The sequence below is a fragment of the Oreochromis aureus genome, linkage group 16 (genome assembly GCF_013358895.1).
Source record: "Oreochromis aureus strain Israel breed Guangdong linkage group 16, ZZ_aureus, whole genome shotgun sequence".
In the NCBI taxonomy this organism is placed as follows: Eukaryota; Metazoa; Chordata; class Actinopteri; order Cichliformes; family Cichlidae; genus Oreochromis; species Oreochromis aureus.
This window is the reverse complement of record NC_052957.1, coordinates 17,650,857-17,673,813: the sequence shown is the minus strand read 5'-3', so window position 1 is coordinate 17,673,813 and position 22,957 is coordinate 17,650,857. Positions and strand designations below refer to the sequence as shown.

General features: G+C 39.2%; 1 protein-coding gene across 2 annotated transcripts in view; it reads right to left on the bottom strand.

The window, feature by feature from the left end:
- The window catches only part of uggt2 (UDP-glucose glycoprotein glucosyltransferase 2), a 40,016-nt gene that overhangs the window by 5,498 nt on the left and 11,561 nt on the right, over positions 1–22,957 (bottom strand). For both annotated transcript variants that reach the window (XM_031743258.2, XM_031743259.2), the window contains exons 14-32: positions 22,637–22,756; positions 22,147–22,232; positions 21,882–22,017; positions 21,491–21,622; positions 21,229–21,393; positions 20,631–20,754; positions 20,447–20,545; positions 19,096–19,190; positions 18,355–18,561; positions 15,830–15,961; positions 14,274–14,404; positions 13,842–13,937; positions 13,537–13,639; positions 10,687–10,766; positions 8,018–8,207; positions 7,737–7,895; positions 7,510–7,595; positions 4,963–5,047; positions 3,908–3,990 (exon numbers count right to left, since the gene is read on the bottom strand). In XM_031743258.2, the coding sequence (XP_031599118.1) occupies positions 3,908–3,990; positions 4,963–5,047; positions 7,510–7,595; positions 7,737–7,895; positions 8,018–8,207; positions 10,687–10,766; positions 13,537–13,639; positions 13,842–13,937; positions 14,274–14,404; positions 15,830–15,961; positions 18,355–18,561; positions 19,096–19,190; positions 20,447–20,545; positions 20,631–20,754; positions 21,229–21,393; positions 21,491–21,622; positions 21,882–22,017; positions 22,147–22,232; positions 22,637–22,756 (2,309 nt within the window). The remainder of the gene's footprint in view (positions 1–3,907; positions 3,991–4,962; positions 5,048–7,509; positions 7,596–7,736; positions 7,896–8,017; positions 8,208–10,686; positions 10,767–13,536; positions 13,640–13,841; positions 13,938–14,273; positions 14,405–15,829; positions 15,962–18,354; positions 18,562–19,095; positions 19,191–20,446; positions 20,546–20,630; positions 20,755–21,228; positions 21,394–21,490; positions 21,623–21,881; positions 22,018–22,146; positions 22,233–22,636; positions 22,757–22,957) is intronic.

The following is a 22,957-nucleotide window of genomic DNA, read 5'->3' as shown; positions in this document are numbered from 1 at the left end:
AGCCATTATGAAGGGCCTCCAGCACAACAACAGGGTTCCCAAGATAAGCAGCTTTGGAGGGTCAGGTGAGAACCTGTTTGGCTGACTCACCCAAGATAATCTGGATCTCTGGAAGGGTCCACAGAGCTCTGTATAAATCCTGAGCTGTGGACAACACCAACTGGACAAAGCTCTACATCTGTTTGCCCTCTGCCTATTTAGATTGAACAGGGTCTTTCGACATTTACCGAGTCATTCATTGCCCCCATTGTAACGACTAATACACCTATATACACACGCAACACACCATGACAGGTTAAAAATAACATTCAGTTTCTCCATTATGGAGAATCAATACATTTGCCTTACTCAATCTCAGTATATATATAGAGCAATATAAGAAACCCACTAACAAAGAGTTCAGTAAATAAATACATGGAAAACACTTTCTATTCCGGCTATCTGGATTCAGTTTAGAAGAACAATGACACAAATGTGCTTTTTACAGCACCCTTCACCTAAAACCCGAACATCTCCCTCAGGTAACATCAGCGCTGCTCTCTCTCACACCCCATGTGGCCCAGATGCTTGGTATTTCTAAGAGCAGCATAACGAACACTGCTAAGTTCCTCAGGTTGGGTAGAAACAATTACTTAATTTTTTCCATGCTAGAGACAAAGGGCAGAGGCAGCTAATGAGAAACTCCAAAAGAAACAAAGAGAATACGCAAGAATGTGAGGGGGGGGGGGACCACTTGCACTCAGTCCTGTTATTGCTCTAAAGCGATGTTACTTTAAAAACAATCAACATCTCAGTTACTTAGACTTAGTGATGCTTGCTGACATGAATGCATCTCACTATTTCTTTGGGAGATACATCGTCTTCAGCTTTTTACAATGAATCTCTTGAACTACTTTAAGGATACAAATGAGGTAAAGCTTTAAGGTCACTGTTACCATTAAATTGACTATCTTTTGGTAAAATCACAAACTACAACGTCTTTGATGAAATCTTCGGATTCTAACTTTGTAATATCTGTGCTATTAAATAGCTGCCCTCAGCTGCTTCTTGTTTGTGGGTCTTTCTGACTTCAGTAACTGAAAAGCTCTTCCACTGGGCTGAGACAGGTGACTGATCTGGCCATTAAAGAATATCCAATTTTTCTTTGCCTTAAGAAATTCTTGGGTTGCTTTTGTGGTGATAACAGTCATTACCAATTTATACTATAAGGCACTGAGTGATAAGTTTTGCATCAATTTGCTGAATCCAAACATAGAGTAGAGTCTGTACACTTCATCATGCATAAACACTATTCCTCTGGCAGCCACACATACCTGTGCCGAAGCATTGCCTCCACAATGTTTGACAGATAATGTAGTATCTGGTGTTTGGCATGCTGCTTTGCTCCTTCTCCATACTGTTCTGTATCCTTCATCTGGCCTTCCTGCTCTTTAGCCAGTGGTTTACAACCTTATCGTCAGGCCTCTGTATTTGCATTCATGAAGGTGTCACTTGATTCTACTACTTGATTTGATTAGATGTTCTGAAGATACTTTTCTCTCTGGACTTTCTATCAAAAGTTCGACTGAACAGCTAATAAATACAAGCTCAACACTTTGAATCAACTCTGGATGTTAAATTTGCTTAAGTTTTGAATATTGTGATAAATGGCCTCACTTGACAGTTTAACTGCTCCTCAGTCAATTGCCCTCCAAAATGAAGTACTATGCATAAAAAAGCTTTCATTTTTAAACAGTTAATGCAAGATTTTTCCCCATACCTCTTGAATTAACATGGAAGAACTGCACTTCAGTCACATCTTTATTTTATAATAGTGATGTATGAGGCAAGATTACAAAAGAAAAAATAGTGTTACTATCCAAATAGTAAGGGACTCAACTGTTTATTGTTATAATGGTGGAAATTCACATTAAACATGTTTAAAAGTGTTAAATGACCACTTCAGTATGTGTACAAGTAATTCATGTGAGCCAAAACTTGAGGCTTCACGCTGGCTCTTAATCCTCAGTTTCAGACAGTTGTTTTTTCTATTCTTTGCTCTGCAGGATGTTAATGAGAAGAGATATCCTCTTTTATGGACAACAGGCTTCTAACAGACTTGAGACTTGTCTGTCCTAGTTTTGAAAGGAGGAAAGAAAGCACTCTCGTCTACAAATGCAACTGAATTTTAATTTTAGATATATACATTACAGCCACTTAAGGGGGATTTTTCCCCCTAGAAACCATCTTATTAAGCATTTTATGTAACATTTTAATGCTACGGGTATTGTCATTATTTAAGTATAAGCCTATCATGGGATAATAAATGCAACTAAGTTAGAAATGGTCTTAAGAATCCATCCAGTTCAATTTGTTTTATTATTTAGTAGCAGTGATCCTACTCCAAGCACCTCTGCCAGCACATCAAGGACATGCTTGATCATTCATTGGTACTTCAGTTATACCTCTGACTGCAAGTACTTTTTAATGGCAACATTTAGCTACACTTGATAATACAAAAACACCCCAGGACATAGGGCCCACAAATAATATCTAGACCCGATAAGCACTATACAATCCAATAGCAAATACAGCACACTACTGAATGTGAGGTTCCAGGCATAACAGATCCAGCACTGTGGCGAAGAAGTCCACTTAAGCAACAAAGCTGAAAAAACTTCCCCAAACTCCTATCGTCTTTCAGTAGGAGAGCTTCTCCACTCATTAATTCACTCTATTTTTTTAAGTATAGCAGCAGGTATAATGTCATCACAAAATAAATCATTAATGAGTCTCATTTAGTCTGATGCCAGAGCAAAAAAACTCAATAACAAAAGATCACAAACGATGACATCAGACAAGCTGTTTCTTTCTGCCAAATTCTGTCAGGGTTTAACCACCTGCTCAAAGTGCACCAGCTGAACTTCAGTCCCCATATACCATCTTCTCCAGTGCTTCAATCAGAGGCTGACGTAGGCTAAACATTGTGAAATACCATCCAACATGAAATACGAAAGCACTACAACATGAAGTTACTCGGCCAAGGGCTTGTACGCATCTGTACATGGAGCTTGCACATTTCATCATGGATGATTTCAGAGTGCGATTCCAGATCTGGTACTCTTCATAGTTATGATACAATGGGTACTGTTCTTCTGCTCTGTTCCAGCAGACAGGTAACAGTACATATTCCCAGAACAAGGAAAAAAAATCAAGCTTAACACTCCTACTTTATGTTACTTATGTCAGCAAAACAGGATGTGTGATAAATCCAGTAGCACTGTTTATGACTATTATTTCTGATTCTGAACATTACATCTTAATGCTGTGTGTGTGCAGATATATGCAAGTGAACACAGTAAAAAAAAAAAAAAAAAAAAAAAAAAAAAAAAAAATGACCTTATGCATGAATACAGGCTACAAACTACCTCATAACTTGCAGAAATCCTAGAAATCACAGCTGATTCTCATTCATTACAATACTTATGAGAGTAGCACTAAAAGCGACCAATAAACACTGCATGCTAATGAGTATGACTAGAGGTATTAGGTGTTAAATGGTTTGCAGCAAAACTGCCTACCTTTTCTCAAATGTGCTCCAAACACTTCACACAGCAAGCATTAAGTGAGGAGACAGGATCACACAGTTAGGAAGGATTTGGGGGGAAAACACACAAATGCACACACATACCTACAGAAGCACATATTTTTTGCAAGACTAGATCTTACAGCATAATATTGCAGTCTGGATCCAGGGGAGGAGTAAGATCTCCTGAAACCGCAATGTATAATTGACAAACGGAAGGCGCATCAGCACATCTATCAATCCATCAATGAGCTCACAGCTGTTACTGCCTGTCAGCTGGAGAAGGGCTTTAAACCTAAAGCCAACCAAATATAAGCTGCATTTGAAGAGGAGATTACGCACCTTGTTATGGACTCCCATATGCCTTTGCTTTCACTAGCTTCACTTAAAAGATCTTCACCAATCTTGTCTGCCTTTTTCTGCACCTATAAATATAAAATACACAGAAAATAAAACAATACTGGAAAATATTTTAGCATGGTTTATGTAAAATTGTTTTGACACCATTAATTTGTAATCAGTCAATCCTAGGCACATTTTAGAAAACTTCCACCTCTCATTTCTTAATATTTGGTGAGGAAAATGAGAAATAGCTGCAGGGACGAAATGCGCATACATTGGAAATATTTGTACAATTTTAACAGGCTTGAAAGTCAATATTTGGCATGACCACCTTTACTCTTCAAAACAGCGTGACCTCGCTCAGGCAAGCTTTCTTGTAATTTCTTTAAGTAGTCTTCAGGAATAGTTTTCCAAGCTCTTTGAAGGACATTAAAAGCTCTTCTTTGTATGTTGGCTGTCTTTTTTTTCCATTCTCTCTGAAGATGATCCCACACTGCTTCAATAAGACTCAGGGCTCTCAGGAGGCCTGTGAGCCCTGTGAGCCCCAGGTATGTTTTTACTCCATTGGCAGTGTGTTTGTTGCTCATTGTCATGCTGAAAATGACAATGAAAAATGAAGCTGTTGCCAATCAGATGCTTTCCAGATGGTACTGCGTGGTGGATCAAAACCTGACGGTACAACAACAGTGCCTTGAGGCAAACTGTTATTATGATTTGGCGCTATATAAATAAAACTGAACTGAACTTTCCTGTGTTTATGGGACCAGATGCATCTCTTTGGTCTGATGCATCTGGTCCCAGATGCCAGATGCATTTTGTCATTCAATAGTCAAGTTTCCTCAACTTTTTTTAAGAGCACACTGCTTATACCATTTTAAAGTCTGACTCCTTGGAAGCAAAATATAAAGAAATAAGGGGTCGCTTTTGTCCAGTGTATTTTAGCTTGGATTGTGTTAAGTTGTCTTCACACCATTAATTTGTGATCCGTATATCATAGAAAACTGAAGAAAAGCAGAAGCACATTTACAGTAGCACATCCAATAGGAAACACTCACCCTGACTTTGATGATCTTACTATGGAAACTGTTCAGCACAACTATAACATCACCGGCATCTGCAGGTGAATCGGTTCCATCGTGCCTGAAAAAGTGGATAAAGAGTGAGAAAATGCTAATTGTTACTGAGAGTTTTAATACTTTTTTTATTTGTCAAACAATCTGCAGCTCACAGGTATACATGTAAAGAACTTAGACTTTAACGTAGAAATAGACATACATTCATCAACAGTCATAAGTCAAGTCTCTGTTAGATAAAATAACAAATGTGTTTAAATAAGAACAATAAAATTAACGTTCTTAGGATTTAAATCCCTGTTTTTACACTGCTACTGCTAGTTTTGCTAAGCTGAAAAATGTGAAACTCAAATAGACAGAAATACATTTAAGGCATTTGTTTTTCGTTGGTTTTGTGTTCAAAGAACATTAGAACACAAGAGCTAATATTTCAACTAACCCAATCAGTCTAAGACCTGTAGTGTCTCTGTTGCAAACATTAAAGGGAAATACATTTGATCAGTGACAGAGACTGCTTTACATGCTTCACCCATGGAAATAACACATGAAGGAGACAACAGCTGCTAATGGACAGACAGTGTGAGCACACACTTAAAAGCAAATAGTGGGACAGCTGCCAGGGTCACACTCTGACCATATTCATTACCCTCCATCATCATTAAGAATCACCTTACCATTATTTTACCCATCACTACTTCCTAGCCTTGCTCTATATACTAGTAGATTTAATGAGAAAGTCTGTGCAGTATTGATTCCGTAAAACAGCCTTTCAATGTAATTGTTTTAGGACTGATTTTCCCAGCACAGAATGTGTTTTGGCAGGCAGAATCTGCCGGGCCTAATGGTGAAACACCAGAGAGCAAACTTCAGGCGGAGATGAGCAATAGGCCATGATGCACTACAAGCCATTACAACCTCAATGCTTACTAAAGGCAAAAATCTAACCTTATCACTATGATAAATGCCCCTCTCTCATTGGAGCCAATGCACCCCTTCCACCGCTCATGCTCAAGTGCTGCTTGTATTTCGCCCCTTCTGCTGTCAACGGTGCAAGTCAGTCTTTAGGGCTTGTTTTAGAAAGCACGAGAGATCAATCTGTATCCCTGCTCTGAGAAGAGGAGAGCTGGCCATCTCATTCATCGCTGTCAGAGCGAGGCGTCTTGGCAGCATGGGTGGAAGAGGAAAATTCACACTCTGGGACTGGAGAGCGCAGACACTCCCACTAGGCTCTGATCGGCCACCTAACCAGAGCAGAGTGCCGCTAACCACAAGAATAATGACACTGCCAAGGTGAAAAATGACATCACCTCTTAGCTTCACCTGGAGGATTGGGGGATAAATCTTGGTTGTCTGAAATGATTCGAGAAGAACCGAGGGCTGTATGTGTCCTAAATCTTATGTGAGGATAGCCAGAGAGAAAAGTATCTGTGATTGTAGGGACATCTGGACCTGCGTTCTAGAAATGCCCATACAGACTCGCATACACAGTTGGGATTACCACCACTTTGCTGTAAGGCACTGTCATTTTGTTATGTTACGGAATAAAAAGAGGTTCCCTTGAAAAAAGACGAATTTGATTTATTTTAGATCAAACTGAAAAGCACAAAAAGCACATTTCAAGTGCAGAATTAAAAGAATGCAAGGAATGAAAAAGCTGCATTTGCTAGATATTTATCCAACAAACCAAAGCAAAGTAATGTTTTTATTTATCCAGGAAAATTAGACAACCACAGCTCGCTCACTTTAGTATGTGAAGCCTTTGACTCCTACGCCATCCTAACTAAAACACATTCTGCTGCTGATATTCTGTTGTCTGAGGTAGATGCCATGGCAGGTGACCAGCTGAATCATCTCTCCACTCTGTCTTCTCTTTAATAGCAACCCTTTCCTCCTACCTGTCTCTCTCAGCTCAATGCTGAGCAGAACTCTGAGCACTCATCAAAACCTTGCATTGCTACAATGTCAGCAGTGGTCCACGTTACCATAGTGATGGGTTTCATAGCTACCAGAATGAAATGGAGAGTTAGCTGAAAGCAACTTTGATGTTGAGCTATGGATAAAGGTGCCCAATAAACATGACTTATTTACTTAGATAACTTAGGTCTATCTAGAAATATCAGGACTTCAAAACAGTTTTCATGCTTGTGGCTCTGTACCCACCAGACAAGATATGCATAGGCATAGGATGTTTAGAAATTGTACAAATGAACATAAACATGAATAAATGTGGTCCTTTTTCCTAGTTTTGTGTCTCCGGTGAGTGAAATGTAGTTCGGGCTGAGAACAGGTGACTGACTCTGCTATTGTCAAACATATACTGCTACACTGAATTTGCAGTAAGTTTTAAACCTGGTTTTAACCTTTACTCTCCAGTATTCTCCTTATTGTGGTAGACTACAATGACCTGCATTGTGGAGTGCAGCACGCAGTAGGAGATTGTGAAGGATTTATTCTTTGTCTCAAATAGGACCCTGGAATCATCTGGGCTTTTTTGACAGCTCCAGAGAAGAGAAGAGAAGAAGAACTCACGTTAGGATCTGATAAATTTCTTCTGATCTCCCTTTACGTAATCTTAGGATCCAGGCTCCAGGATTCGCTTTCAGCTGGAAGTATCCCTGTTTTGGTGGAAATAGTCTTAGTAATGGCAATTAAAATATGATTCACACTAGCTTTCTCAATCCTAGTGCAAAGAAGCTATGCTTCCAGAGTTAACACAGTGCAAGAAAATTTGGGTTGTAGTACAAAAGGTTGCTGACCAGGTTAGCCATGACAATGGTGTCATACATGAGTGGGTCTCGGCTCATGCCCAGGGTAAATTGAAGTCCACGAGGAGGCTGACCAGTTGACAGGTCAAAGCAGTGGCCCTCTAGCAAGAGGTGCTCCAGTTCAAATTCTGCTGCCACAACCCCGTTCACCTGGAAAGGAAAAAACAAACAAATTACAGAGCACTAAAATAGATGGGGGGGGAGCACCTTGGCGCTACCTAAATGTGGGAATGATGAGATCACTGGGTAGTAATGACTCAGCAGCACAATACCTCCTGCAAATGGATGTTATCCAAGTCATACGGGCTCCGGACTGCCTGCACCATCCAGCTCTCAGGTGTGATCATATTAAGAGTGAGGAGTGGAGTTTCTGGGAGCTCCATGAAGCGGGCAACTGGCCCTGGAGACACTGTGTCATTGGCCAAGAAAATAACATCCGGCTCCAAGACAAAACGGTAAAAACTGTAAAGACAAGCAAAATCAAGATAAGGGCCATTCCATAAATTTCAGTTCAATATATATCATTAAACAAAAAAAATAAATAAATGAACTGACCTCAAGATCAATTTATTTTTTTCTGTACAAATATTTCAGCCTATTATGAGGATCTTGTAATTTTACAAGTCCTTTTTTCAAAACCTTTTAGTCCTCATAACTTAAGTATATGAGACAGCTACATGGCATTTCCAAGCCTAAAAGTACACCTCTGTTAAAACACACAACACGATCTTTTTTACACACACTCCAAGTGTCACAACCTAAAGCCAGAGCAATTTTCTATAACCAAGTTTGAGCATCAATATCCTGAGATGTGTCATAGTTTCAAGAGCAAAAATGAAACCAATTTAACGTCTATAACATCGAGTAACAGAATCAAGCACTGGTACCCTGGATGTTTTATCTGTTATTGAATAATTCACTAGATATCATCATGTTGGATAAGTGGCTGGTTAAAACAAGTTGCAGCATAGTAAAGGTTTACTTTTTTTAATCTACTTTTAGGTATCAAGGTAATTAAATATACTAGAGGTATTTAAAAGAAATGATTCAGAGTGGGTCAGGTGTCAGGTGGGAAGGATTCACTGATTGTCATTGGATGATCCATAATATGCAACAAATAAAAGGCCTAAAATGGCGAATGCTCTGCCGAACCTTTTTCCACTGGGCCGAGATAAAAATTCCATCCAAAAACTCATTGTCCTCTTCAGCAAGCACTGAAATGATGACATGTTGTGCAATAGTCTTCTTTCTGGGACACGAGAGATGGGCCCTGTTGTGACAGCTGGGTATATACAATTTCTTCAAAGTGAGGAATCTAATTCTATTACTGCCAGTGTTCCTGCTCAACCAATAACAGAAGTACGTGCTGCACTCTGTGTACCTGGAAACTTCTCTTTCTCCATCATTACAATTGGTGCAGAGGCTAGCTCCAGGCTAATCTTTATGCTAATTGCTTTTCTTCAGTGTGCCCTCTGACACAGAAGACTTGTAATGAGTGTAAATAACGTGGTAGATAAACATTACCAATGCGAATTCTTTTAATTCGCAATGCCTACAACACATTTCTTATTTAGAATGAGAATTCTCAGAAGTTATTACCAACTAAAGCAGCAACGTGGTGACTCCAGAGTGAGATGGGAGCAGTAGGAAAAGTTATAGTTAAGGAGGCAAAACCAAGCACACTCGAAGAAACACACAGTGCTCATTTGATTGGTTCCAATTTGTGAGATGGCCAATTCCCCACAAGACGAAAAGTGAGAGAAAGAAGATGAGCAGCCCTGTGGTCTCTGCGGCAGTCTCACTGCTATGAGAAGTACACTACTGAATGAAATGAATCCATTGACATAGAGCAGGAATCATGTGTTCCCACCGTCAGCAGTATCTCCAGGGGCGAGCTGTAAGATTACCAAGCCTGTGGCTCTAAAAAGGAAAATGAAGTAGATACTTTGCGTTAAAAAAAAAATAAAAATATTTGCGGGATCTCCTTGAAGATTAAAAATAATAATAATAATGATAGTACAAAATTAGTCCACTTTCAGATTTTTCTAGCGAGAGTATTTAATGATATATAATATTTTATGACATTTCTTTCTTAAAAGGGTACTGTTTCCACAAACCACAGCTCTCCAACAAAGCCAACAACAATGTATGGCTGGGTGTTCCCGTTTGTTGTTTTTTAGAGTCTGTCCTTCACCCATGAGCTCACATTTAGTCAGGCAGAAAGTGAAAATTGCATATAAAGAAAGCAAAACACAAAACACTTTTCCCACAAAGGTAAATACTATGATACATGTCTTTGTTGTTATATGCTGAACTATTAGAGGATTAATGCTGTGGTTTGATTGTACACATCTAGTTTACATAGATCATATAGTTTACTTTTATTGGCTACTTGATATAATTGTAACAAGTCGTCAGTTACATCAAATACAGGCAAGTTGTCAGTTGGGAGGACATGGAGTGGATGGGCTGAAGAGGGTAGACGTGCCAGTGATTTGTGGAGGGACAAATCCTTAATTATACTGATACTATATCTGGTCAATTCAAGTCATTCTGAAAATCATCCCTGGAAAGTAAATGTTTAATTCTTGAAGGAGTTTTGTTTTTGGTCATCTTTCTTTTTCAGAAAAATAAATAAATAAAAGCCCACACCACATCTGAGCTGAATGCTGATGAACAGTTTCAACCTTTCATTTGCTATTGTTTTTTTATTACTACTATTGTTTTCACTGCATGGTTTGAACTGCAACAATGAAGGTTGTAAGCAATTTGCCCGGAGATGCAAGTGGAGGCCCAAAGCAATAAGGTACTGTTATTAAGCAGATTGCATCTGTGCAGTATAAAGGACGGGCCAAGGTAGAGATGCTAAGTCTGCAGCAGTAAGAGGATACACAAACAAGCCAAACAGGAAAATTTAATTACTGTTGGAGCTAGATCTTACCTCTTGAGAGGCATCTCAGACAACTTGGCCCTGCAGTTCATAAACACCTGCAGTCTCACATTGACCACTTGACTGAGCACCTGCAGGATTCACAGAAAATACGACCCAGTTAAAAATCAAGAAACAAGTACAACTTAAAGTAGCTGAAATGTGTTAAGACACACGCGAGTTGTTTTCTTACTAGTTACTTATTTTATTGAACTTTTAAAAGTTCTTCAGTGGGAAATCATAGATATCCTTACATAAGTTTCAAAAATTATTTGTCAGTTAAAAATATATCTTATATAACTGTATATATATATATATATAAAAATATTATATTATATATAGTACAGTTGCATTTGCAAGATATGAAAGTTTGAGTAAATCTCAGTTCAATGATTTGCAAGTCAACTGAAAATAATACAAACATGAATACAAACTTTTCTCAAGTTCAGCATCTGACATGTTGTATTTGTACTACAGTGCTGTGAAAAAGTATCTGTTCCCCTTACTGATTTCTTTTTTTTTATATTAGACAAAGACATCCAGAGTTAGTATAAAATGCAATTTTACATTTATTTAGGGAAAAGGGTGGAGGCAATTTCTTTTTTCACACAGGGCCAGGTAGATTTGGATAGCTTTTTCCCTGTAATAAATTATATTACTTAGATATTTTAAGCAAATATAAAATGCAGTTTGTTAAATGCTGATCATTTCATTCATTAATATTACAATTTGTGAATATCAAATATATAAATGTGACAAATAGGCAATAAAATAAGAAATAAGAAAGGGGGCAAATACATTTTCTATCCATCCATTTTCTACTGCTTATCCAGGGCCAGGTCCCAGGCACAGCAGTTAAATTAGAGAATTAGAGAAGTCCAGACCTCCCTCTTCCCACCTGTCTCCCCTACTCATCCAGGTGCATTCCCAAGAAGAGACATAATCTCTCCAGCGAGTCCTGGGTCTACTTAGGGCCTTCTTCCGGTAGGACATTCCTGAAACACCTCATCGGATACCAAACATCCTCAACTGGATCCTTTTGACCTGGAGAAACAGCGGCTCTACTCTCAGTCCCTCACGAACGAATGAACCTTTCACCCTGTCTACAAGAGCACAACCACCCTTCAAAGAAAATTCATTCCTACCACTTGTGTCCATGATTTAATTCTTTCAGTCATTACCCAGAGCCTATGACCATAGGTAAGGGTAAGAATGTAAGAATGTAGATCAACCCATAAATTGACTACTTCGCTTTTACGCTCAGCTCTCCCTTCACCACAAGGGATCACAAACGATTGATACAGCATTCGCATCACTGTACATACTGCACCAATCCATCTGTCAGTCTCCCACTCCCGCTCCCCTCTTTCCTCACTCATGAACAAGACCCCGAAATACTTCATCTCCTCCACTTGGAGCAGCAACTCGTCTCTGATGTGGAGTGGGCACTTCACCCTTTTCCTTCTGAGAACCATTGTCTCAGACTTGGAAGAGCTAATTCTCATTCACAATGTGTCACACTGTGCTGTGCACTGCTACAATGCGAGCTGCAGGCCACCACCAGCCAACAGAACCACGTAATTTCCCCCTCCATGAATTGGCACCTACGAGGTTCCTGTGTGTTATGTTGTGTATGTATGTGTGTGTGTGTGTGTGTGTGTGTGTGTGTGTGTGTGTGTGTGTGTGTGTGTGTGTGTGTGTGCGTGCGTGGAGGGAGGGGTCTTAGGCTAGGTGCAGCCCGAAGAGATGACCTGGGTCCGCCCTTCTGTGGGTTCACCACCTGCAGGACCCATAATAGGGATCAGGTGCATTGTGCATTGTGTGTTAAGTAAATGGTAAATGGACTGATTCTTATATAGCGCTTTTCTACTCTCCCGGAGTACTCAAAGCGCAGTATACAACATGCCTCATTCACCCATTCACACCCACTCATACAAGCACTTCTAAACTCAAGTGCAAACTAACCAACATTCACACACATTCACACTCCGAAGAACACATCGGAGGGCAACTTGGGGTTAGTATCTTGGATATTTGGCATGCAGACTGGGGAAGCCAAGGATCAAACCACCAACCTTCCAATCAGTAGCTGATCTGCTCTACCACCGGGGCCACAGCCACCCCAGTAGCAGTAAGGGGCAGAGGCCCTGATAGTACAATCCCCTGATGGTCCTGAGCTCGATTCCACCACCTGTCCAGGGCCTTTCTGTCTAGAGTTTGCATGTTCTCCCCATGTTTGCATGGGTTCTCTCCGGGCACTCGTGCTTCCTCCCACAGTCCATAGACATGCAGTTAGTGGGGTTAGGTTAACTGGTAATTCTAAATTGCCCATGTGAATGTGAGTGCGAATAGCTGTCTGTGTCTATGTGTTAGCCCTGTGACAGACTGGCAACTTGTCCAGGGTGTACCCTCCCTCTCACCCTATGGTAGCTGGGTAGCTGGGACTCCAGCTACCATAGGGCTCCAGCTCCAGCAACCCTGACAAGGATAAGCGGAACAGAATGGATGGCTGGATGGATGTTGTGAATACTTTCTGGCCAAACAACAAATGAGCTTTGACGCTATTAATATACACGCCACATACACATTTTCTTTGTCAGTGTTTTTCAAATGTATTTTTTATTGACATTAATTATTTTATTTAGAATAAAGTCTATAAAAGAATATAAAGACTAATATGGATCCCAGTATGATCCTGAAAATGACACAGTCTATCATAATTTTTTTTTACCTCAGCAATCTGCATGTCTTTCTACCCTTCCTTACAGTGAAAGTGATTTAAGGGGTGATTTTATAAGTTCTTCCTATATTAGAAAATGATGAAGAATAATGGGGAAAAAATAAAAATGCACTACAGCTTACAGTCAGAAGGGAGGAAATCTTCTGTGCTTCTCTTGTGAGGGGGTCAACGATTGCCACAACATCATAGAACACCTCGTTCTCACGTGGAGAGAGATGAAGCACGCTGAGGAACAAAAAAAGCACACCAGAGCAAATTCAACAAACAACGTCATACAATCCTTAATCAGCAGCACTGCAAATCAAAAGATTTGCAGTTCGGCACGCCTTGAAATGATGGCATTGCAATTTTCAGGCCCATTACAAAAAAAGGAGCATGAATACCTTCCCATGAGACTACAGATCCCAAAGGGAAAAAAAAATCCCACCTGTGGCTGTCTTTGATAAAGTGGACATCTCTTCTGACTTCTCCTTTGGGGGCTGCAGTTAGCAGGGCATCAACTTTCATAACTAAGTCACTGGCACTGAGGGGAAAAAAGTTCAGTTTGTCATTTTTTTAAAGCATTTGTGTTAGTGAAAATGTTAAACAGCCCTTGCACAATATAATATCAAGCTTTAAACAGGCAGAGTCACGCTTTAATCAGGCTACTGTACCTTAAAACTGAGAAAGTGATATTTCTTCATCACAGAATACTTTCAAACATTTGATACATGAGGAAAAAAGAAAATCCAACACTAACAGATAATTCTAGACAAACTTAATGCAAAAGTGACACAGAGAGAACGCTTAAACAGATGCACAAATTTCTATCACAGACACTAAAAAGAGACAAGTAGGCCAAAAAGAAATACAAACATACTGCTTTGGCTTCATTCCCATCTGTTTAACTCTGGCTTTGACTTTCTCTGCAGAACCGCTCAGAGTAATCTTTTCCAGCAAGTGGAAATCCTCCACAGTGAATTCTTCCTGCTCTTCAAACGGACCAAGGATCTAACATGAGGAAAATAACACAGTCAGAACACGACTTTTCCCATTCTTATCTCGCCATGTATTATTTACAACTTTCCCAGGGGATGTTAAATGTAATGTGATTGTGACACAGCGTTTTATCCACTTAAAGTCACGGTATTCAGTGAGGCTGCCTGGTTTTTCTATTCTGGGAGAAGAGCCCTACCACTGCAGCAGAGCAAAGTAAGATAATATTAATTGTTACTGCCATCACAGAGACTGGCCTCTTTATCCATGGTTGTCAGCATTGCTGTTGCTGAGACATCAGTCATCAGCTCTGTACACACGTACAGTGAGCGCACACACACACACACACACACACACACACACACACACACACACACACACACACACACACACACAGCCATGCCTGCCACTTGTGACCTTTGAGAAACAGACATCATGCTGATATGACAGTGCTAAGAAAGCACTCTGAAAACACTAGAGGGGAAAAATCCTCTAAAAGTGCAGCTGCATGGAGAATCTTTCTCTGCTGTAGCAAACAACACCACCAGTGCTTCTTGTCACTGGCAATAAAATGTTTTCTATTCAAGAGAAGCAATCTAAAGAATCAGCTGCCTGTCAAACTAACTATTTTTCAAGTCACAAGGAAATTGACAGTTGGTGAGTCTCAAGTCAAAAACCTTATCCCAGTGAAACTTCTTACAAGAAGAAGTCGCCATCTTCTAGATCATTAGTTGCCAAATTAATGTCACAATGAATTTTGAACAGGGCAATAGTTTCATTAAGTTATTCGTATACTGAAATTAAACATCTAAAACAGTTTAATACATTTTCAAAGCTGGATGTGTTACTTTTAAAGAACAGAGGTAGATATTAATCATGTGATTAATTTTGTGTGATTTTCTAACAACACTTTTGTACTGCTTATTAATTTACTGTGGATTTCAGAATCTGTATAAGCTGCGTTACTACATTAAGGGAGAGAAGCTTTGAGTTAAAATGAGCTGAACTGTGGCTGGTGACTTGTTCAGACTGTGGTCACACACAGTTTATTTATTGTGTTTCCGATTAGAATATTGGGAAGTTGCTTATGCACAGAAAATATGACACTATTGCACACATTTGCTTCCTCCTTGTGTAGCATGACTGCAGGGCTTTTCCTGCTTATGAAATTTTCGAGCACCAAAGAGCTTTGGCTTTCGGCCAGAGAAAAATCACCAGGACTGAGTTTTTATGTAAGTGGGGTTACATTTACTCATGAGTCTTTACCCATATGACAAAAATAACAGGACAAGTCAGGTTACACAGCCGTAAGTATATGTGTTCAGTCATTAGTGGCGTAGTTCTTTTGGACCAAGGAAAAACCCTGGATTTTCTGCCATTGATCTCATTGACTGCATCCACTGTCAGTTTTTAACTATGCATAAGATGGAGCCCACTCACCCTCCCATTGCTGATCACTGCACGCTGTCCAGGATTGAGTTTCAGTACATCTTGACAGAATAACTGCTGAGTGCGGATAAAATCAACTTCAAGGGTGTTGAATTTTTTCTCAAAGGCATCCACATCCATGCCCTACAGCAGAAAAACAAAAGTTTGTTTACAATGTCAGATAAATTGATTGCATCGCTGGCTAACACATTTTTGAAGAATATGTGATGTAATCCATAGTTTGTGGTCAACTGAAATATCCAATAATGCAGCTGAAAGACATTTCTCCCATTCCAGCCTGTCCAAAAAAATAAAGAGTGATGCATTGACATAAAAATGATGTATGTGAGACAAAAAAAAAAAAAAAAATTCACAGAATCATTGATGCCTCGCATCAGCACAATCACTGCAGTTTTCAAACATAAAATATTTCAGCCAGACCTGTCAGAAATGCACATGTGTGAAAATGAGATTAATCAATTTGTAATTAATATAACAAACTCCTAATTAAACCCCTGCCAGTTTTGTCTATAACAAATTAGGTTTGGGAGTGTGGAGGGTTTGTGGAGTCAGGTTATTAGTTTCTCCAACATTTCTCTCCTCAGGAGAACAGGTGAAATACCAATAATGTCAGCACAATCCAGTCAGCAAGTCTGTCTGGCAGCCAATAATAAACTCATATCCCTTGGCTTTGGGTCTCAAGTCACACTGCTACATCCTACCTATCACCCCATCTCTATTTCCAGCCTATTCTCTCCCAATTGTGAAAGGCTAGTATAACTGAGGGGAACTTCATTATGGTAGGTCCTAAATAAAAAAAACCCTACATAATCTACTGCATAACTGATGGTGAATATACTCCATCAGCTGATTTGTTGATTAGTGGCTGAGAATTTGCTTGCGTATGCACAATCCTTTGTGGGTGGTTACTGTGCATTACAGCATGAAGACGGCAGAATGCTTTAGTTCTTCCTTAAAGCAGCAGTGATGGTCAGGCTTGGCTGAAAACATGTGGATCACATAACCAGAAACTGTGAACAGTTGGCTATTTATCAGCTCCAGGAGACCATGTTTACACCAGCACATTTTAGTTAAAGATTCATAGTGTGTAGCGGTCTTTCAATGGCCTCAGTGACATTTCAAGTGGAACTGACAGTGAGTAGGCTGTTTGCCTGCATGTGTCATGCGTGCTGTAAATGCATTCCGTTAGTTGATGTTCAGGAGAGAGATGAGAGAATGGGCTCATCAATCACTATTTTCCCTGACTGCGCACTTTTTCTTCTTCTACCTCCATTAAACCATTTCACCTAATCAAATATATTATTAAATACTGTTATCAGTTATATCAGAGCAAAGCAACGTTCTTACCACGTGACGCACTTGGTACGAAACTGAAGTTCTTTCTTTGGACAAGTAAACTTTGATAAGGTAGCCATGCACAAGATTCAAGTTAATCTAAGCTTTGGGTCTCTAAAATAGATAAAGTTCTAACAGTTTTAACTGCTGTCTACTTTATAAATGCACATGGATTGCCAGCATCTTGCCATCAGTCTGAATGAGTCTTTGTCAATGACTCAACTCAATTCAGGTCATATTCTGGTTATGTTTCTATAGATCAGAAAGGGTGCTGAACACAAATGTAATAGTTATATGCAATAGTTAATAGGCAGCAAAGGATATATAGATATACAATTTTCAACAATTTATCATAATTATTCGCAGGTGTATTATCAGAGATAGATTGTATGAAATTGCCAATTTGATCCCAGTCGATCACAGACTGATATCAGACTGATAGCCGACTGACTCCATGTTATGCCAAGATTTATGGCCAGTTTCAATGACAGTGTTCCTAGGATCGACAATCTTATTGTGCAACAAAAAAATAACTGTGATAACTTTATCTTACTGAATAAAACAAATATTTGACAAAGATTAATTTTGAGGACATAGTTTGCAGTTAAAAAAGGTGACAAATTAAAATGTGTGTTATCGGAGCACTGATAATATTGCTCCAATAACTCCAATAGCACATATATAATATATGTTAAAAATCACAATATCATATTGTGAGTGAAATATTGCGATAATATAATATCACATGGTGTCTGGTGATTCCCATCTGTACTTAGCATCAGCATGAATATAACACATCCAAAATATTTAGATAGATGGATTGTTGGCGGCTATACATAGATTACACAATCTATGTCTACATTTGGAAATAGCTGGATTTAAACAAAGACCTATTTGATCAAATAAAAAAATCAAAAAGTAAAAAAAGGAGGTGTGAAAAAAAACAAGCTCTTATATTAGATTTTCCTCAGCTGATCAGTGTATTGCCACCTTCAAGGTAAAACTCAGATCATGTGGTTCCACTGTGATTTAAAGTAATGATTCTAATATAAAAGAATATATATAAAAAGGTGCAAACAAAATATGTGGAGTCTGAAAAGAAAAGAAAAGAAAAGAAAAGAAAAGAAAAGAAAAGAAACGAAAAGAAAAGAAAAAACTGCATTCTTTAATCCCCTCTTTACCTGCATCAGTAAGTCTTTCATCTTGGTCCCCTGCTGGAGGAGTTGGCTGCTCTCCTCTTTTAGGAGTTTATGCACAAACTCTGCCGCAGCCTTATTCTTCTGGGTGAGGAGAGAGGCCCAGATAGCCCTGTACAGCACAGTGTTATCGTCGTAGGGTTTTTCACTGGGGTTATCTATCACCCCCACACGCACTCCAGGACTGGCCTTCTGCTCGCACACACACACACGCACACACACACATAAACATAACGGCACTATAATTCACAGTAATAGCAGACATGCTCATATATCCAGCTACCACATATGTCACTGATGAAGAGCTCTCAGAAAATAGTGCTTTAAAGTAAAGATCTCACCTTTTCAACCTAATCTACCACTAATGATCTTTAAATGACAAAAGGAACATTTGCTTTATTACGTTATTCATCTGTAGACTATCACCACACCATATTTCAGTTAAGATGCATCTACACTGATGATTTTTTGTGAGAGCACACAGCAGAAAATGACATTTTAATTATAGTTTTTGTTATGAACCTGCCATGATAATCACCACCAAAACCATTTTAGAGTTCTACCCCCTTCCACTTCTATTTTATTTTTTTAGTGCACAAGTTTTGTTGCTTTAAGGATAAGTTAGAGTACTAGATTTATCTGTTATGCCTCCCAAGATGTCCTGTGTACAACCTAAATGATAACATAAATTAAAGAAGTGAAAAGAACAGTATTGATTTTACTTACCAGGTGTTTCAGAGCATTGATCAAGAGTTTTCGTCCTGACACCTTCTGAAAATCCCCAGCTACCCACAGAGTTACAGGAGTCATCCCGTCCTCATCTGAGGTAAAAGAGCAAAATCTTTATAGAACACTTAACAGAACAGTGAGTACAATACAAATAAGAACCATTGCCGTTACTGTAAACCATTATAAACTCCAGAATCTACTTCATATTCTTTAGCTTTCTAATCATAAGTCCCCCGCTATCCCCAAGAACAGTCTAATATTTGGTTTCTAGTGTCCTGTTCTTTCCTGTTCTTCAGCTGCAGCCGTCTGTTCTCTCTTCGAGTGTAAGGTGTAGCAGCTTCAACCATGTCTGGCTCTTCTTCTTCACAAGTTGTTTTGCTCACAGAAGTGTGGCAGATTTTTTTTGTTTGTTTGTTTGTTTTGTTTTTGTGCCACCCTAGGGACTGTTTTTCATTAAATCCCAGGAGAACAGTGGGATTTTTGTTTTTTGTTTTTTTCGTTTTTAGATGTTCAGATTCGGTACCAACAATCATTGCACAGCTAAAGGCACTTAGATCCCATCTGTTTTCCATTCTAATGTTTGGTTAACATAACATTTTGGCCACGTTTGTACTCTTTTATGTACTGAGGTACAGCATTAATGGGATAGTATGCAGGTGCAGCTGATTAGTTAGCCACAGCAAGTATAATCACTTCACCGGTAGAGGACATATTTATTTATGAAGAATTCAATCTCTCAATGTTGAGTGTGTCTTGTAAAAGGTCTTACTCTGTCTATACACTGATAATCACATGACATTGAGAGGGGAATGAAATGTAGTTATTATAGTGAATGTTCAGTTTGTGTCAGAGGTGAGAGAGACTAAGACATCTGGCACAGAGTGTCACATATTATAGAAGAACCTTGCCACCTGTCATGGTTATATTCCCCCCCGAGCCAGTCAGCCAGTCCTTCAGAAAAGCAGGCAGTTGGCCCGACAGCTAGTCCACAGAGAGAGAATGGCAATCAGCCTCCTCTGAAACACTGCAGCTAGACTCTGGGCCCGAGCAGCGAAATGCAGCTCTGATGACCATTTAGACTGCTGGCCAAAAGCCAGTCAGAAGACCCAGCAATGATTTTGCTGGAGGCACAGCCTGCCAGCCCTAATAAAACCCAGTTTTATATTTTCATACATCAGCAAAGCAGTGTGGGATTCAATTTGTTTATAAAAAATGCTAATTTACATATACACCTTGTATTAATGTAGAGTAGTTATTCCAGTTTATACAGCATTATGTTTCTAAATATGAGATTTCACTTGAAATAGTGTTTACTGGGAAAGCAAACCAAAAAGAAGTGACTTCTTACCACTATTTGTAAAGTACTTCATTCTCTTCGCAATCACTGCCGTTTTGTCTCTGGTGTCCACATAAGAAAACATATATGTGTCTTCCCAATCATCTGCAACTGCATATAAAGGGAAGTATAACATAAGAGGAATGTAAACAGTGGCATCCATATTTTATGGCATAGAACAAGGAGCACAGGTCACCTGGAGTGGCTGTGAGGTCAAGGTACTTTCGGTCACTGCTTAAAATAAGAGGGTTCATCCTGGGAACCACATTGGCTTGTTCCATTAGATAGTCTACCACATCTGAGCCTTCAGATAACTGGCCCTATAAGGTGAAGGACATAAAGTGTGTTAGTTACATAACTGACAGCATGAACAAATTGCCACCGGTGCAGTTCCCCAGTGCTTGAGTACTTCAGTTCACTCATGTCTGGGTTTTTCCTGACTCAAAGTGGGCCTTTGGGAAATTAATCATTATTGGTCCACATATAATTAAGGTAATGAGTATGCATTGCTTTACTTAACAGAAGTCTTATGAATTTCCCTCTAATTTCTTTCCATTTGAAAAATAAAACTGTATTTTGTCACTCAGTAAATTAATCTCCATTCAAAGAAAACTGCTTAAAAAGATGTTTTTAATGACATTGCTGCTAATTTTGGTCAGCACCAGATTTTTTTTATATGCAGGGCAAACCTGCCTATATATGAATGTAACAGTTTCACCTCTCATTACAAAAAAACTTTGGTTTCATAAGCTGAATATGAAGAGTGAGTCTCTTTTCATGCAGATGCATCATACCATAAAGACAGCTCTCTGAAAGGCAGTAGTAGTGTCCATTATGCGCTGAAGGATGACTGTTTCCAGCTCCTCTGGGTCCATCTCATCAGGGCTCAAAGGGACGCCATTAAATAAAGCCAAAGGCAGGGCACCTAAGCCACTCTTTTTGTAGAAGAGCGCACCATCCTACAGCCAACAAAAGTTAAAATCAGACCTGCTGCTCTTCATCAATCATACGTTATTACTTTCACTTTCAATTAACAAAAAAACTTGTACATCTTACCTTTCTTTTATCATCATACTCTGATTCAACTCCTAGAATCCTTTCAGAATTGGCTTTTGGGAATTTTCTTTTCAGGTAAGCAGTGATTGTATCAGCAGACAGCGTCTCCCCTACATCGACTTTGCTATACAGCTGCAAGAGAGTACCAAGTAAGTTCAGACTTGACCATCACTGTCTTCAGATCCCTATCAGTGTCTGTACTTTCCACCTCAATTTTAAAAAGTGGATAGCTGAGGAAAAATACCACTGACTCATCTATTTCAACAATGTCTCAAACTGTAGGATAACACAAGTAAAAAGTTATGCAACTGGTTTCTTAGGCACGCAGAGATATGAGCTGGCAAGAAACACTTGCTAAAACAACAGAGATTTATATATGCGATATACTTACTGAGACCACAGACATCAGAGCCTGGGGTAAATCATACTCGTCTGCAATGTAATTCAGCAGTCGGTAAAATCCAACCCCTGCATCTGAGAAGCCATCAATCTCATCTTTGGTGTTGACAACAAACACAAATCCAATTCTGTAGAAACGGGACAAAACAAGTATTCAATTTGCAGGTGAAATGAGACTCACTAGCTGGTAAAGATTATGAATGCCAAGAGCGGACCATATAAACAGCTGTGGAGGTGTGAAAAATTGCAGCATCTACCTCAGGGGGATCTTATGCTTGTAGAAAAGCTCTGCTAGCTTCACGAGCTCACCACTTTCTTCCTGCAGTGGATCTAAGAACAGCACCTAACAGCAGAGGTATCGTTATCAACCCCTGGTCGTAAAGCTTTGCAAACAACTGTGTGCCAACCTGACTTACACATGAAGCAAACTTTAGAAAAAAACAAAACAAAAACCAACACATCAGCAAGTTGAACCCAGGCAAACTAGAAAAACAGAGACAATGATTTAATTTTTTTTATTTTGTCTGACAAATTCTAAGAAATGTACAGTTTAAATGTATAATAAAGACCTGTCTCAGCTCCATTTCCTTTATTACCCACACCACTTTTTTTTTCTTTATTCCATTAATGCAGTGTAAACAAATAGGAAATGCAAAGTCCAGCTGACTAGTACTCAAACCATGTACTTATTTGTGAATTTACTGGCTCGTCTCTCACTTGGTACTTCAGTTGTTCTGATAAACTCACCAGGTTAAAGAAATTGCGTCTGATCTGCCGGATGACTCCGGGAAAGGTGGCTCTGAGGAGCTCCTGTACACCAGTTGGCCAGCTTCGGTACATTAGGTCATTCTCAATGTCATTTATCCACTAAAGTGTACAGGTACAGGGTGCAGAGGAGTTAGTGGGAAAATATTCACTAGTTAATAATAACAGTAAGAAATACATTATTTATCCCAAAGGTGCAGCCAAAATATGAAAAATAACAGAGAGATTAAATATTTATATATAACAGAGACATTTAATTTCTGAATGTGGGATTTTATAGAGATATACACTTGAAATTTGGGG